The sequence below is a fragment of the Adiantum capillus-veneris genome, chromosome 25 (assembly GCF_014529385.1).
Source record: "Adiantum capillus-veneris isolate H3 chromosome 25, ASM1452938v2, whole genome shotgun sequence".
NCBI lineage: Eukaryota > Viridiplantae > Streptophyta > Polypodiopsida > Polypodiales > Pteridaceae > Adiantum > Adiantum capillus-veneris.
The window spans coordinates 23,001,125-23,017,008 of NC_140955.1; the positions used below are offsets into that span (position 1 = coordinate 23,001,125).

Below are 15,884 nucleotides of genomic sequence, written 5' to 3' on the forward strand. Positions count from 1 at the left end.
AGCCTAAGACCATCGAAAAGTAACAAAGAAGTGGAGGATTGGTTTAACCATTCAGGTCAGGGGTCAACTACATCTGTAGACCTGTGGCAAGAAAACCTCTTTCTGCAGGATGAGAGATTCATGGTCTCTCTCTCTCTCTCTCTCTCTCTCTCTCTCTCTCTCTCTCTCTTCTCTCTCTCTCTCTCTCTCTCTCTCTCTCTCTCTCTCTCTCTCTCTTTCTTTGTGTCACTTCTGACATGGTATGTGCAGTCTTGGATTGCTGACAAGGATGACTTCCTTCGGCACCGGACAAGAGAGTATCGAGGAAGGGATGCGGCCCTAGCACAGTACCTTTCAAAGCTTTGCAAGTCGCCGATAGTAGTTTTTCACAATTCCATGTCACAAGAGGGTTCAATAGCAACTTACACATTCAAGACACTATCACGCTTCTTGGGTGGACCGGTGCTGCCCAAAAGTGCAGATAAAGTCATTCTTGTGGACAAAGTGTTTGCTAGAGATTGTTTTGGTTACTGCCCAAGCTATACAGGTGGTCGCGCAGCGTATTACTACACCTACACAGCAATGGCACTAGCTCTTGGTAGACAAAACCCAGATGAACTTTTAGAGTATGGCAAACATCTCATGATTCGTTACAAGGGTGACGTGCCAAAAAACAAAATTGAACCTTCAAAATCTTGATACACTTCAAGTAGCAATTGTATAAGATCATGTATTACATAAATTTTGTACAATGTCATCCACTCAGAGTATCTTTCTCCACTTGTGATTCACATACACCATTGTCTCTCTCCACCTTCGTTGACTTTCACGAGCTCCGGAGTTGTTGTATGCCATTGATCTTTTAACTTTTTGTTGTTGTAAATGTCTGATGGCTTGTGCTGTTGCTGAATTTTCCAAGACTTCTTTTGCCTGTATTCGATGAATGATTCTACGATAGAACCATTCAAATAGTTCTCTCAAACTATTAGCCTTGATTCGAGAGCCACCATGTCGTGTGTGCCTGAAATAAGCATTTCTCGCCATGTAATGAGACTTTTCCATCCCTTGGGTATTCCATATTGCCGGGTTCCCATACTTCTGTATAAAATATGGCAAATGATTGAAGATGATGTGCTGGATATGAAAACAGATTAGTTAGAATGTTTTACAGTCACATATTTGCACATAAGAGAGAAAGAAATACATGATAATACCATGTAGTGAGTAATTTGGGTGTCTGTCCATGCTGTCTTGAATGATTTTTTCAGAAGGTTGAGATTTTCCTTGAACTTGTTCATATCACCTTGTGACCAGTCATCTTTGTCGCACATCAAAAATAGGATGTCTATTGATCGCCAAACCTCAGCCTTCGCGTTACGAGTAGTTGGTTCGTGGTCTTTGACTGCAATATGTAGCTTTTTCCAGCTCTGATACTCTACCTTCCTAACATAAGATGTGTTATATATTTTTCCATGTTTTGTTAGCTTTGGATCTCTTGTACCTTGGGGCTTAGATAAAAACCTCCGTGCCTTCACCCACCGATGGATGGTTTGCATGGGACATCCTTCTCAGCAGTTGATCTCTTTTCATCCCGCTGGATTTTCACATTGCCACCATGAAGCCCCATATCCGACAGTACCATTTCTAAGCACTGCAGGGCTACTTGTCGTTCTGCGGAGTTCTTAATCTTCCAAGCAAACCCGATGTATAAGTAGACCAATTTCTCCACAATTCTACAAAGGGCATGCATTGTACAAATGTGGACATTCACAAGTGGTATTTTCAAAACCGGTCGAAAAGCAAGATCCTCAATGTGACGTGTTGGAGCTTTTCTCCACCACTTTGGGTCCATGACCTTTGCAGGCTCCATGCAGAACAAACACGGTGACTTTGCCATTGCACCCATTCCACAATTATACATGCACTTTAATGTTTTGAGGTCACCTGCAAGATGCCACTGAACTTGAAAGTCTCCCCTTCCATCTAGACGTAGTACCTCTCCTTGGTTAGTCTGTCGATCAATCACCTCCGGAATATTAGTTCGATGGAACACCCAATATAGAATCTCATGATCTTCTTTCTTTACCTGCAACACAAAAGACTTAAGTAGATCTGAACATTTGAGCTTACTTGAGAATCTCGCTTACCTCAAACGCACCAAGCCACCATATGTTAGATTCTGATTGAACACTAAAATATAAAGGATCATCATTGGGACACTTTGAGAGGGCTCTATTCATTAAAGTAATAGTAACACGCTCTAGATTTTTCTCTTTAACAAGCTCACACTCATCCAGTTTTAACACAAAATGTAATACCCCACGTGACTCTTCAAATGTGATGTTGTAAAACTCCACCATTCTCTTCTGTAATATCCGCAGGTCCATAAAAATATTGTTGAACTCATCATATGCCATGTTTGCTCCATGGCCACTGTAAGTTGCTTTAATATGAAAGGTCTGTCCAAGATAGTCTCCCTATGCCTCGTTAAGTTGAAGCCTCTCTTTCCAAACACTTGAGGCTGATGGTAGAAGTTTGGATTTTATACCCTTCCTAACAAAGATGGATGAGACAGACTTTTGGATAGCCGAATATCCTCTTTTGCTTACACCAAGTGAATCAAGTGTGCCTTGTATCTCTTTTGTAGGCACTGAGTTCTCTGAAATAAAGTGGTCCACTACATTTCATTGTAGGACCTTAAACTTCTTGTCATGTACTATATCTGCTGCCAGGCTTCTACTTATAAGTGGCTTCAATCTCTTTCCTATATTGGCTTTGGGGTCAATGTTTTCCTTGTCAGGATAGATTGAATCTCTACATGAAGACAATGCATAAGTAAATAACAGAAAATTTGCTTCACTAACACTATTTAGGCACATGAAAACAATGCATAACAAGAAAAAACAAAATGATTACTTAACTAAGACAATATAGCCAACCAAGAAGCATCACCTTAATGCTTGGATTCTTTTCTTGAGACCTCCTGATGCAACCTGCAATGTTTCAAGATTGCGCAATTTCTTCTTTCGGATACGACCACCCAAGATGGTGTACTTCATTTGACAACTTCGCACCTTTCCTTTCAGTTCTTGTACCTCTGTTTTATGTTGCAAAATGGTAACCTGATCTGTAGAATGTAAATGTGAAAGGTGAACAATCTCACATTGTTGAGCTTGGAGAATGCTCTTGTAAGTTTCAGCTTCTCTTGTAAGTGATTTACAATAACCCAGAAGGCCCTTTTCTCCATCACTAGCAAAGGTCAATAAGCTTGTAGGATTGACAAACGGTGGAGACGCATTAGTCATTGGATTCTTAGGGTAGAGAGAGCCTCTCGTCCAGATATCTATGTGTTTAGCTTTATGAGCTCTGAGCGTGTCTATGGAAGCTGGAGGTATATGTGTGTTTGTTTTACTGCGCTTAATCAATGGTTGGTACTCATTGTCCAAATCAATGTGAAGGTGATATTTGGCTCGTTTCTGGGTAACATTTGTGCCATTTGAGGAGTGCTCCATTAGCCAAATGTGCAGGTTTAATGAAAAGTGAATAGCGGCTGTGGATTCGTCCCTCCATGTTAGCCTCATTCCCTCCATATTGACGAGGTTCATTCAATGCAACTGAAAAGAGGATTATCCCTCAATCACTACGAATGAATGTTCAGAAGAGTAAGGAATCTACTTAAAGTACACTTTTTGAACTTTTACTATGAAAGACCCAGCTCTTTTATTTGCCATTTTTTCTAGAGAGAGAGTGCAAAAAATACATTTTCTTAGAAGGCCCTCCAAATGACCTCCAAAATTTCCTAATGTGGCTAAATCCTCAAACTTAGAGACTTGGCAAGAATTTTGTAGGCTAAGTTGAGGATGGTGATGGGGCGCCATTGTCAAATCTCATCCATGGAGCCACGCTCCTTGGGAATGAGGTAGATCAAGCCCTCACTCATGCTGTCAGGCATCACTCCTGTGTGCAAAATGTATTGAAAAGCACTACAGAGATCTGGGCCAAGCGGGTCCCAATATTCCAAGAAAAAACTGGGAGTCAACCCATCCTCACCTAGACAGCTACCACGGGGGAGGGCCCTAAGAGCCGTGTGAAGCTCCTCAAGCTGAAGTGGCAGCTCAAGCCTCTGATGCATCTCCTCAGTCACAAGGTAAGGCATCTGTGCCCAAACCTGCTCCTTGCATGCATCCTAACGCTTTGACTGAGGCTCTGCAGACAGTAACTCACGGTAAAAGTCAGTAGCAACTACATGCATATCCTTGGGCTCAGAAGCAATTGACCCGTCAAGCCTCCGCAACTGACTGACCTTGGCATGCAAATGCCGAGGTCCCACTACCTCAAAGAAAGCACCAGTCACTCTGTTGCCCACCTGTGTCCACTGAGATGCCTGTCGGCGTAAAGCAAACTCATGTCGCCGCTCGCTCCCCTGTGCTAACAAGCTCCTGACGAGCCTGCTATAGCTTCTCCTCCAACCAAGGACTATCTGGATGCTGCTCCTGCATCCTCTGCAACAAAGCAATGCCACGTCTAAGACGCTTCTCCTCCTCTCTCGCTGCAGCCCGGCGATCCAAAGACTCCTGGAGAAAGAACCAACTAATCTGAGCTAGTCCTGAGGCCACTCTGTCAGCAAGAGAATCTTGCATGTCCAAACTCTCTATCCAGAGAGGCTCTACTTGCTCTCTGAGTGCAGAATCCAGAAGGACCCTCTCTGGGATGCGAAGCATCGTGCTCCCTCTTCTCTACCTGTCTGCCACTGTGAGGATCACTGGTGCGGGTCCGAGAAGGAAGTCCCTGCCAGAATGCCAACTGTCCCTCCCAAGTCACTGAAATGGTCACTAGTATAGAAGCGATCTATTCACGATAGATTCACTCCTCCCACTCTGTCATCCGAACGAGAGAAGGCAAGGCTGTCTGGGGGCCTCACAAAACTAGAGTGCTGCCAAACATCCGAGACCCTCAGAGTCATAAAAAAGCTGCCAGTTCAACTCCATGCACAGTAGCATGGCTACCACCAGCTACCACCAATCCTGTCAGAAGGGTCCTCCAACATGTTGAACTCCCCCCCTAGGCACCAGTGTTCTGCCTGCGGAGACTCAACTATCTGTGACCAAAACTCTACTCGAGCATTCGCCACATTGGGTGCATAGATGTTCAAGAATCCCACAAGGAAACCTTGAACTTGCATAGTAATCCACTGAGCCCTGCCTGGCACAATAATCCCTCTGCCCACAATGGCCTGCTGCAAAGAGTCCGCAATAGTCATACATACCCCACCCTAGATGCCTCCGGTTCCAAAAGCAACTGACCAAAAAGTATCATATCGTCCACGCAAGAGCTGACCACAATGTCTAATGCAGATCTCACACAGATGGTGCTCCTGAAGCATAAGGAGATCAATCTCTCCTCCCACAAGGCATCGCTAAATCTCCTGACGCAATCGGCCCCGCTGACGTTGAAACTGGGGCCCACCAAGTCCCTACATGTTCCATGAGACGATCCTCATGGGGAGCAAGAGAGAACAGATGCTGCCACAATAGATAAACGGTTATCTTCGAGGCTGGCTTGGATGGGAATTAATCTACATCCGAGCGTCCTCTAGATAGGTGTGACTGCAATGAGTGCCTGGCCCAAGCCCAAGCAGAGCGAGCCGTACGTAAAGCAACCTACTCTGTCTAGCAGTCCTCATGAATGTGTACATAGCATGGAAAGCACTGTGTATTGGCAAAGAAGTAAACCACAATGTGTCTACATCCTGCTATATCTGGAGGTGTCACTGCAAATTTTGGCCAATGGCCACAAAGTCTGAAGCATGTTTGTAACTCGTAGCTCTCGCATGTGGTGAGAGAACTCTAGGACCTATGTGTGCAACCATCCCAACACTGAGTCGAGAGTCCACTCAGTCTGGTCCCTGCCACAAAGGGGAAAGGAGAAGCCAACTGCTGAGTCCAAGGCCTCTGTCCCCGTAGCTACAAGGAACAGAACATGGACCCTGAAGCAGGCTGCCTCATGGTCTATTGAGGGGTTTCCAAGAAAATGAGTAAAGTCGTAGTCGAAGAAGTCCCATCGATGCCAGATGTTGATGCTCATCAGACCACAAGGGAAAGCTGCAAGGGGAGACGTGTGTACGTGTAGAGGGGGTCGCAAGAAAGGATGTCACTCTCTCTCCAAGCGACTCGTGGCAAAGGCGCTGCCAAGAGATCTCCTAGTAGTCGGAGAATGCCCTACCCTTGGGTCGACTGTGGAACTGGAGCTGGAAGGGGGGGAGTAGGAGCAGGGAGAAGAGGTGGAGAAGAGGGGCAGGGGCGAGTGGCAGAGGTAGAGGGGTCGGGGGAAGAGGCGGCGAGAGCAGGAGGCGGGGGGAGGATGATGATGAGGGGGGGAACTCTGGGGGGAGGGACTCTTGAGGGTGAAGTTGGGGTGGGGACTGGAGTAGGGACCTCATCCTACTCTAGAGGAACGAACAGATTCCCCGTGGGAACCCATTGCTACTGGGTAGGTGCCTGAGGACCACTCTGAGTGCTAGGCTGTCATTGTGGCCTCTGTCATTGTCGACCATGCACTGCTGCCATCCCTCCTCCGCTGGAGCCCCAGGCTTAGAGGGTGGCTTTGCATGTGTGTGTTGTGTCTCTCTCTGTGGCTGCTTGCCAACCCTTTCAGGCCGGGGCTGAGTCTGTGGTGTAGGTCTAGGCCTCCTCCATGGATAGGCCTTTGCAAGATGGCCCATCTGTCGACAAATGAAGCACTGGTTCGGGAGGCTCGATACTCCACACTCTGTCTAAACCAACCCCCATTCACCTGAGGCAGAAGGATGACCTTCAGAAGCGTGTGAGTGTTTCTAACCAAAACACGAACTGAGGGAATACCAGCCACCTTGGCATCTACTGAGGCTGCCATGCGAGGTGAATTAAGGACAGTCCCAATGGCTGAGCCTATCCTGGACAAAAGTAGTAAGTACTCCCTCCGCAAATCCGGGAAGAAAACAGAGGTGGGGATGTCTGCCTTCTCTACCAGAACATCCAAAATAGGGTCGAAACCATGTCTCCATTGTTGAAAGTGGGCTCATGCTGCTTGGATGGTCAATGGAATCATGGAGATGACCTTGGACGCCATCTCAGAGGACTCAAACTCGATCTGATAGTAACTTCCGAGTATCTGTACATCCAAGATCTTGCCCGCCTCCGCAAGAAGGCGGGCCTGGAGAAGGTCATGCAGCTCTCCTCTGCTGGGTCGGGTGCCAAGAATCTTGTAGATGACAGAAGTCACGTGCAAATGCTCTACCTCTGCGGCTAGGCTCGCTTGCTCTGTCGGTGAAAGACAAAGTCGAATGGTGGGCTCAGCGGGGTCGGGCGAGGGGGCTTCAGACGAGTCCCTTTGTGGCGAAGCTGGAGCCTCCATGTGTGTCTACTACTGTAGCGAAGAAGCGAAAGGAGAAAAAACTCTGCAACAGAGCGTGCCGAGCACTGTCCAAAGAACAACACTGCCAGAGCCAATTGCAGGGAATCTTTGAAAAAGAGGCAGAGAGCGAAGAGAACGGCGGCCGGGGGGGGGTGCAAGCGCAGACGGGCAACGGATAAGGCGGGCAGGGGGCGGCAACTCGAGAGAGAAACGGGCGGGGGGTAGCAGCGTGAGAGGCAACGGGTTGGGCGGGCAGTGTTGCACGCAGCAGGAAGGGAGGCGGGTTGGGCTGCCACACGTGAGGGGGGGGGGGGGGGGGGGGGGGGGGGGGGGGGGGCAGCGATGGCGCAGGGGTGGGGGCGTTAGCAGTAGCGAGCGCGCTCCTTCAAAAATACTTTTTGACATGATCATTTATTTAGTGTCATGTTAATGGAATTTAGTTCAAGAAGGGGGAATTTTTTAATTACAAAAGTGTTGGTACCTATTTTCCAAGTCAGCTCATCAAATCTCAACTATTTTGGGCCAATGATGAAAGGCTAGGGATAGGGTGGCATGATTCATGTATCATTGATAATGAGTAATTAGAAAGATAAATGGGACAATGTACAATGTATAAAAATAAAAACAATACTTGATAATGAAATGATTTATAGACACTAGAAAGTGTGTACAATGTGTGTCCACTTAAGTAATAGAAGTATATGGGTAGGTTCACCTCCCTCTCAAGGGTCAATACTATATTTTCCCAAGGCTCAAATGGAATCTCCCAAAGTCCACGAGTGGGTCCACAAATTAGGGGTCAATTAATTCAAGTGAGGGATGACTAGGAAGTTATTTGGACTCTTGTGCAACTCATCATGCCATGTGCGCTAGGCCATGTTCCCTCATAGGCTCACAAGATGACTAAACCGTTGGTTGTACAAGAGGTGATACCTATAGAGGTTTGGAGAGGCCTAGGCCAAAGGCCATAATCTATTAAAAAAATCTCCTTAGACTTTGGACTATACTAAAACAAGCTAGATTGAGACTCAATGCCACACATGCTAGAAATGCCACACAAGCTAGATTGAGACTCAATGCCGCACATGCTAGAAATCACAAACTGGGTAGGTCACATAGATTGTAGTCACGTAGACTAAACCACGGTCTTAACTAATATGGTGTCACATAGACTAAAGAATCCTCCCCTTAAACAAATAATGTGGAAGACCATCCATACCCTCTATAACACTTCAGTAAAGTTTCTATAGTGATCAATGATGGTACAAACATGTAGAAATAGTTCTTCTCCTTTTGATCTTCATCTTTGTCCTTGTCCTCTGCAAGGTTGACTTTGCCTTTGTCTCCTACTGATGTTGCTACTACTATGGCATTTTGCCAGTGGATGAACTTTGATGCTTCATCTGCTACAGAACTTGTTCTTGTGGAAATCTTTAGAAAAATTCCATGTTTTGCCACTTATAACACTTCTTGTTATATTTCCTAGTTGATGAAGATGCAGTCCTAGATGATGATGCAATGAAAGCTCCTCCATTGGTCTAAGTCTTCTTTTTTGCTTTTTTTCTTCTTCAGTTAAAGGATTGATAATAGCTTGAAAAGAAGGTGTTGGATCCTTTTGTTCTAGCACTATGAGTATGATTTTGATGTTGTGTATGTCACCTTTATTCTATGCCATAACATGTTGGTGTGTACCATCTTCAGTCTAGTCAGTATCCAGTATCCAATCAATAGAAAACCATGAGAGATCATGTGGGCTTAGGTGAGCTGCACAAGGTTCCAAAAGAGTGCCCTTTGGAGTCCACATTGGGAGGCCCTTTCCCGTTTGAGAAGGTTGATTCTTGCCCTTTGGGAGATGCCTCTTGGCCCTTAAGAGGTGCACTTAGCCATTTGCTACTCCTATAAATAGCCCCACTCTGTGCACAATGCACACAATTAGTATTGTTGTTGATTGTTCATTTCATAACTAAGTATTTTAATTAGCTTATCTACTTTGTGCATTGTCCCATTGCTCTCTGTAATTATTCATTATGATTGCTACACTAGTAATTCCACCTTAACTCTAACCTTTCAACACGTATTAGAGCCACATGTTGGTTAGTATTTCCTAATGACATGCTAGGTCCATTAGTTTAGTTACTCCTAGCCAGCACCATACTTCTCCATGTGTGGGCACATTCTTGGAGAACTCCAATGAGCCACTACCCTCCATGGATTGATTAGGATTGATTAAGGAGATTATAGGTGTCATTAGTGCTTAGTGTTTTGCATTCAATCAATACCCCTCTGCTAGACTAATTGGGGAATTCTCCTCTCTATCCCCAATTTATTGGAAAGCCAAATTCCTCTCATTTTAGGGTGCATTTCATGTTAATGTTTTGTTCTTTCGTTCCTCTAAATAGTTCCTCCTAGAGTTTAATATCAAAGAGTTTTCTATATGTGGAAGAAGTGCTTATCAAGAGCTCTATAATGAGCCCCTAAACTCCCCAATATAATCTTGATTTCCCATTTAATTATATTTCTATTTTTAGGTGTGTGTGTGTGTGTGTGTGTGTGTGTGTGTGTGTGTGAGAGAGAGAGAGAGAGAGAGAGAGAGGGAGAGAGAGATAGCGGCCTTGAAAAAGAGAAGCAAAGGAATGCTTTGTTTAGGCTCTCCTCACATGGAAGCCAAGTTGAGCAAGTGAAAAGTACGCTAGATATAGTGTATTGAGTTGCCAAGGTGGTGTGGTCCAAACTCGGGCACATTTTGAATTATGCAAGGGTAGTAGATGTGAGGCTTGGACTTCAAAATACCCCCTATAGACTGAGCAGGTATGTTAGAGAACAGTCATACCCATGGCAATCTTTGCACTTGTGAAGAGGCTAGACATTGGCATTAGCACACCGCTAATAGTTTAGACTAATCAATAACAACACAAAGTTTGTGCACAATGTGTGGCTACTTACAAGTGTGTCTATCCAAAACTTGGGTCCATTTTTACAAGTGTGTGCACAAAGTGTGGCTACTAATAGGAGTAGAAGATGACTAGGTAGCACACTTGTAAAAATGGACCCAAGTGTGTACATGTTTTGACACTTGTTACATGTTCTCAGAATAAAGCGCTTCTATCTAATGTAAGTTTCTCACAATAGCCCTCCTGTGGTTTTAAGCATGTCTATTTATTTGTTGTTTAGGATCATATTGCACAAAACACATACACAAATCAATATTTAGAAGATTTTACTGGCACATTTGTAGAAAAAAATTTACAAGGTGGCACTTTAGTGTTGAGACTTGTTACATGTTCCTAGGTAAAAGATCTTCTGTCTTATGTAAGTTTCACACAATAACCCTTTTGTGGTTTTACGTGTGTGTGTTTTAGTTTTTGTTTAGGATCATATTGAGAGAAACACATACACAAAACAGTTTTTGAGTATAGTAGTGGATAGAGAATTCTTAGAGGAAGTTATCAAGTGCTTCTAGCATCCAAACCGATCTGCTAAAAAAACGTTATTGCTATCAGGTGTGATTTTTCCTAAGTGTTAAAATGAATATTTGATGTCTTAGGTACATGATCTATTCAGTTTGTAAGTTAAGAGTGCATTTGGAGTCCTATAGCTACCCCAAATTATCATTTGATGCTTGTAGTGAAGTAGATAGCTTTTAGTGCTTGATATGCACGTGAGATTATCACCTCAAATTAACAACTTGTTGTTGCCACCATGCTCTAATTTGGTTATCTACATCCCATAGATTGACGTTAGAATTATTTTTTGTTGTTCTTGCTTTGACACCATTGATGTGGTGAGGCCTCATTGAAAACATTTTAGTGTTTGTGGTTATCACTTTTCTACCATTGATTTAGTGAGGCTTGACAAAAAACATCTCTAACACCACCAAATTAAACCTTATGGAAAAGGAAAAGATGGTTGAAGCTACACAAGAAACTAGAGATACATACTGATATATCCAAATGTACTTGACATGGTATAAGACTAAGCAATGGTTGAATAAGGATCAAGGATTGAAGATGTCTCTCAAACCACAACTACACCACCACTGAAGCCACCACAAGTCTTATAATAATGCCAAGCACCACAAGCTCACTACATTATATTGAATAATATTCTCAATAGATGCTATTTCTTGTGACAATGTTCAAAGGTGCTGCTTATGGAAAAGAAGAGTCCATCAAGAAACTCTTTGCACAAGTGCAAAGCCAAGAAGAGAGTTGAAGGAACATGAGAGTTATGAACCAGCTTTTCAAAGCACACTAGGGAGTAAGAATTTAAATATTTCTTAGCCGCAAGAAGATCTTATCATACAAAAGGCTAACAATGATATCTTGCAACACCTCCTTGAGGGCAAGAGGGAGAAACAACAATTGTGGTCAAATGACGTCGATTGAGGCAATGCAGGACACCTACAAACAAGCAACAAGAGGAACTTGATAAAGTGAAGTTCAATTTGCAAACACATATTCAAGACAATTATTGACTCAAATTATAGTTAAATCTTGCCAACACTCGGCTCATGCTTGTTGAAGAAAGGCTAGAAGTACAAGATAGCTTGCTCCAACACATCAGAGAGAATCCTATAGTTGCGAAGCCTATGTGCCATTATACAAGAGGCCTATGTGCCATTATACAAGAGGAACAAAAATTTTGAGATAGAATTTAAGCTAGAGAGAAGGATAGACATGAGATCTGACCCTCCAACAAATGATTAGAGAGGAGTAAATGTAGCAAGAGATAGAAGATCTTTAAGCCCGTCTATAGAAGGAGTAAGATGACCTCAAAGAGGTAAGCCTGGAAAGTGAGGAAGGACAAGCAGATTATCCCTTAACAAATAGAGAGGGCTTGGAAATATTAGAGCTTGATGCTCCAACCATAGAGGATGCAACCAAAGTACATGAAGAATCACTTACACAAGTAGAGGCTAGTATCATTGTATTGGTCACTTCACTAAGCATAGAGGCTGATAAAGAGTTACATTAGGCCATCGTAAAAGAAGAAGATGAGTAGTGGAAAGGTACAATGGACCACAAGCACAAAATTCTACATTTGGTAAATGCTATCATGCTCACTCCAAAGCAAATAAAACACTCAAGGAACCAATCTACATTACCCTTTCCACTAATGAAATTGGATACCTTGGAGTAAAAGACAAGTTGCTTAAAGATATGAAAGAAGTGGATAGAGTGTAAATACCTTCGCAGGGCATCCAACAGCAGTTGCAAAGGATGGGATATCACTTAAGACAACAGCAGAAGCCCCTATCTTTGCACCATTTCCAATTGTAACATTTCCCAAAATGCTTGCACCCGCTCCTACAAGGACCTGCAATCCCCATCAACACAAAAATGTAAGCAAGAATCATTCAAAGGCCTGTCATGACAAACCTGCTTCCCTGCTAAACCACATTAACATACTCACATTCATGCCTAGCTTTGGATGTCGGTCACCCTGCTGTTTGCCATTTCCGCCCAATGTTACACCATGGAGCAAAGTGCACCCATTCCCCACCCTTGCCGTCTCCCCTATAACTATCCCAGTTGCATGATCCATCATGATGTAGCTGCCAAGCTGTGCTGCTGGGTGAATGTCCATTCCAAAAACCTCTGATACTCGGCTCTGGAAGAGGGTAGCAAGCGATCTTTGCCCATTTTGCCATAACCAGTTTGCCACTCGGTGCAGCTGAATGCCATGAAATCCCTTGAAGTAGAGGAATGCATGACCCAAGGAAGGGCACGCAGGATCCCGTTCCTAACAAACACGAATAAACATATAACCTTCAGTTGCTTGCACTCAAAGAACTTAATATGTGCCTTCACACATGTGAGTGTGTGTTTGCACATACTTATCTATGTAATCACTCGCTCACACTCACGTTCAAAGCACACCCAACAGAGGCAGAAATTTCCATTGCAAATATAAAAAACAAAGGAGCTAGAAATGCACCTTGATAGCTATAAGATCCTCCATGATAAGGCTTCGAATGGGTGTCCCTGAGAGTGACGACCCCTTGGTGAAGGCGGTGTGGATGACTGCATGCCACCGATGCTTGGGGGCCAACTCTGAGCTCAGCTTGGAGGCAAGGAGAGCAGAGAGAGCTTCTTCAAAGCTGTGCCATTGGAGCACAGTGCTTTGCAAGATGCCAGCAAGAAGCTCAGACGCTCCCATGTCAAGGTAGATCTCATTCTCTTCTCTGCCCATTTGTAAGGCGTCATTGCGTATCTCCCGCCATATCAAATCCACGCTGATAGACAGCAGGAGGTCGTCCATATCGAGGGGCTCGGCGAAGGCAGGCAGCCCTGTCGATTTGGAGATGAGCGCTGGCGCGAAGGGGAGCTGATAGGTTGCGAGGGTGGAAGCGTTGACGTGCGAGAAGGATGCAGCGATGGCGGAAGGAACTTGGGGGTTTCGGCTTCTGCAGAGAGCGGGACTGATATAGTAACAAGCCGCTTGGTCCTTACTCGATGGAGCCAGAAACTGGACGTGGAAGTTTCCTACACAAACTCGTAGCATGACGGATCGCATGACCACACACTCCCAACATCCACCACGCTCATTGGCTTCTTTTCCTTTAGAAAGCCACATTACAATTTCCTACTCAATTATAAAGCACCCAGGTATATCCCTTTCTCTTATACGAAGTGTGGACCATCTCAAGACCAAGTTTATCTTTGCCTTTGAATGATAGCCTTACTTTTGGGGCTTTGTGTGTGAGTTTTTTTCTCTCTTTTTTTGTGGTGGTTGTTTTTGTGTGTGTGTGTGTGTGTGTGTTGTTGTTGTTGGGGGGGGGGGGGGGGGGGGGGGGGGGGGGGGGGGGGGCGGGGCTTTCTATGAATTGCACTAGCTTAAGCCTCAATTTGAGAGACCAATTGATTGTGCCCGCTTTTCCACCAACCTCACAGATGGAGTCAACGGGATGGTTCGATGAATCGCACTATCTTAAGACTCAATCTGAGACACCAATTGATTGGACGCTTATCCATCAACCTCACGAATCGGCTATGCTGCAAGGGCCAAAGAAAAATTCCATGTGGCTGTTTGGTTATTCTACATGTTTTGGTAAGAGGGTGGCACTAACTAGCTTGAGCACATTCTTTGCCACTTTGTGGCCCATGGCAAAGGAGCGAATGTGATGGAAGGAAGGGTCCTTTTGCAAAGGGCACGTTGTCAAAAAACACTTTAGGTTGCTTCAAATGTGTAGGAAAGCTCATGGCTTGTGCTCAGAAAGAGCGTACATGTTGAAAGTATGCAATATAAGTCTAGTTCAAAGCACATTGACCAAATTTGAATGACTATTAGAGAGAAAGTCACTAAATGAAGGCATGCTGTTCTTCGGGCGATGGATCTGAGGTGGATCTCCAACATGTAGGGGTCGTCGTGGCTGGGCAGCCTTGCATGGTGGCACCGAAGGTCTTTGCGTAGCGAGGTGGGCTCCGTCACAAAGCCTGGTATGTTCGGTTTGTTCATGTATTGGACATCGCTTGATGGAGGCTCCAAGCTGAAGCTGGCGGATCTGGTGTGTGCAACGATTGCCGAAGGCTCTTGTCGAGGTGATGGAGCGGTTGGGTTCCCCCCTCATGTGAAGCTAATTGTACTTAGCTGATCTACGTAAGCACCTGGTCAGAGGCCATGCGTGTTTGGTGTGGTAGGCCACCCGGCATGGTGTCACTCTTCATCTTTGGTACATTTTGATGCTTTCTTATATGTATATGACTCATTTTGCTAGAATGGTTCCTGTATATGGTTATGCCTCCTTGTAAAAGGCATGGTTGATGGTCTTGGCCATGGCTCGTGTGGAGCATGGTGCTGATGTAGTCTTTTTTCTTTAATTTAACCTCACAAATGTGAGATTTGCAACAACAAAAAAAAAGTCCTTAGGGTATACCTAACGGTCTGAAAAAATATAGTTCACTTCCTACATAGTGCAAAGATAATCTAAAGAGAAGAAAAAGTTGAAGGGAAAATAAAGGAGAAGTGAAACACAAATATACCAATGTGCACTCCAGCGAGATCAATAGTCCCTATTAATTGGGGGCAGCGGGATTGGTTTTGCGCAATCTGATGGCGGATTAATCCCCAAATGATCATCATATGATCACAATCAACGTGAACCCGCAGGAAACTCAATGTGAACATCAAGTCATCAACCATATTGTTAATGTTTCAGGTAATACGACTAGCACTGTCTAGTTTGCTTAAGCAGAATAAAAAGAAAAGTGATTCTTGTTGTTTCTCCTTTCGGCGGTATGTTCGTGGTCAAGGGGTGTGTTATGGTAGGGCTATCTCCTTAGTGGCAACCCCAAGACAATCTTGGTTCCCTAATGCTATTGACGGTCATAGAGTGGCACCCTTTCTCAACTGATGTATTTAATGGTTTTGTGGTTAGGATGTTATTGTGGATAGGATGTTGGTAGATGCCATGGCTCGGTTGGAGCACGGCTTACATTGTACCCTTTTTGGTTTCTTAATTTATATATCCACTCACTATTGTGAGTTTGCCCAAAAAAAAAGGTTGATTCACA

The 15,884-nt window shown here is 44.4% G+C and overlaps 1 protein-coding gene across 1 annotated transcript; it reads right to left on the reverse strand.

Moving 5' to 3' along the window:
- Window positions 1-11,431: 11,431 nt before the first annotated feature.
- LOC147424563 (uncharacterized) lies at window positions 11,432-13,930 on the reverse strand. The gene is made up of 4 exons (XM_086500333.1): window positions 13,309-13,930; window positions 12,784-13,113; window positions 12,559-12,687; window positions 11,432-11,771 (listed from the first exon to the last, which is right to left on the reverse strand). Exons 1-4 carry the CDS (start codon window positions 13,885-13,887, stop codon window positions 11,739-11,741), a joined length of 1,071 nt encoding a protein of 356 aa, XP_086356459.1. The 5' UTR covers window positions 13,888-13,930; the 3' UTR covers window positions 11,432-11,738.
- Between the last annotated feature and the right edge of the window lie 1,954 nt (window positions 13,931-15,884).

Bases quoted from the DNA above. Each gene is read 5' to 3' on its own strand.
- LOC147424563 (XM_086500333.1), bottom strand. From the start codon at position 13,887: ATGCGATCCGTCATGCTACGAGTTTGTGTAGGAAACTTCCACGTCCAG. The intron at 12,688-12,783 runs GTGAGTATGTTA...TGGGGATTGCAG, and splicing joins ATCCAAAGCTAGGCATGAAT to GTCCTTGTAGGAGCGGGTGC. The intron at 11,772-12,558 runs GTATTTACACTC...GCTTGTTTGTAG, and splicing joins CTGTTGGATGCCCTGCGAAG to GTGTCCTGCATTGCCTCAAT.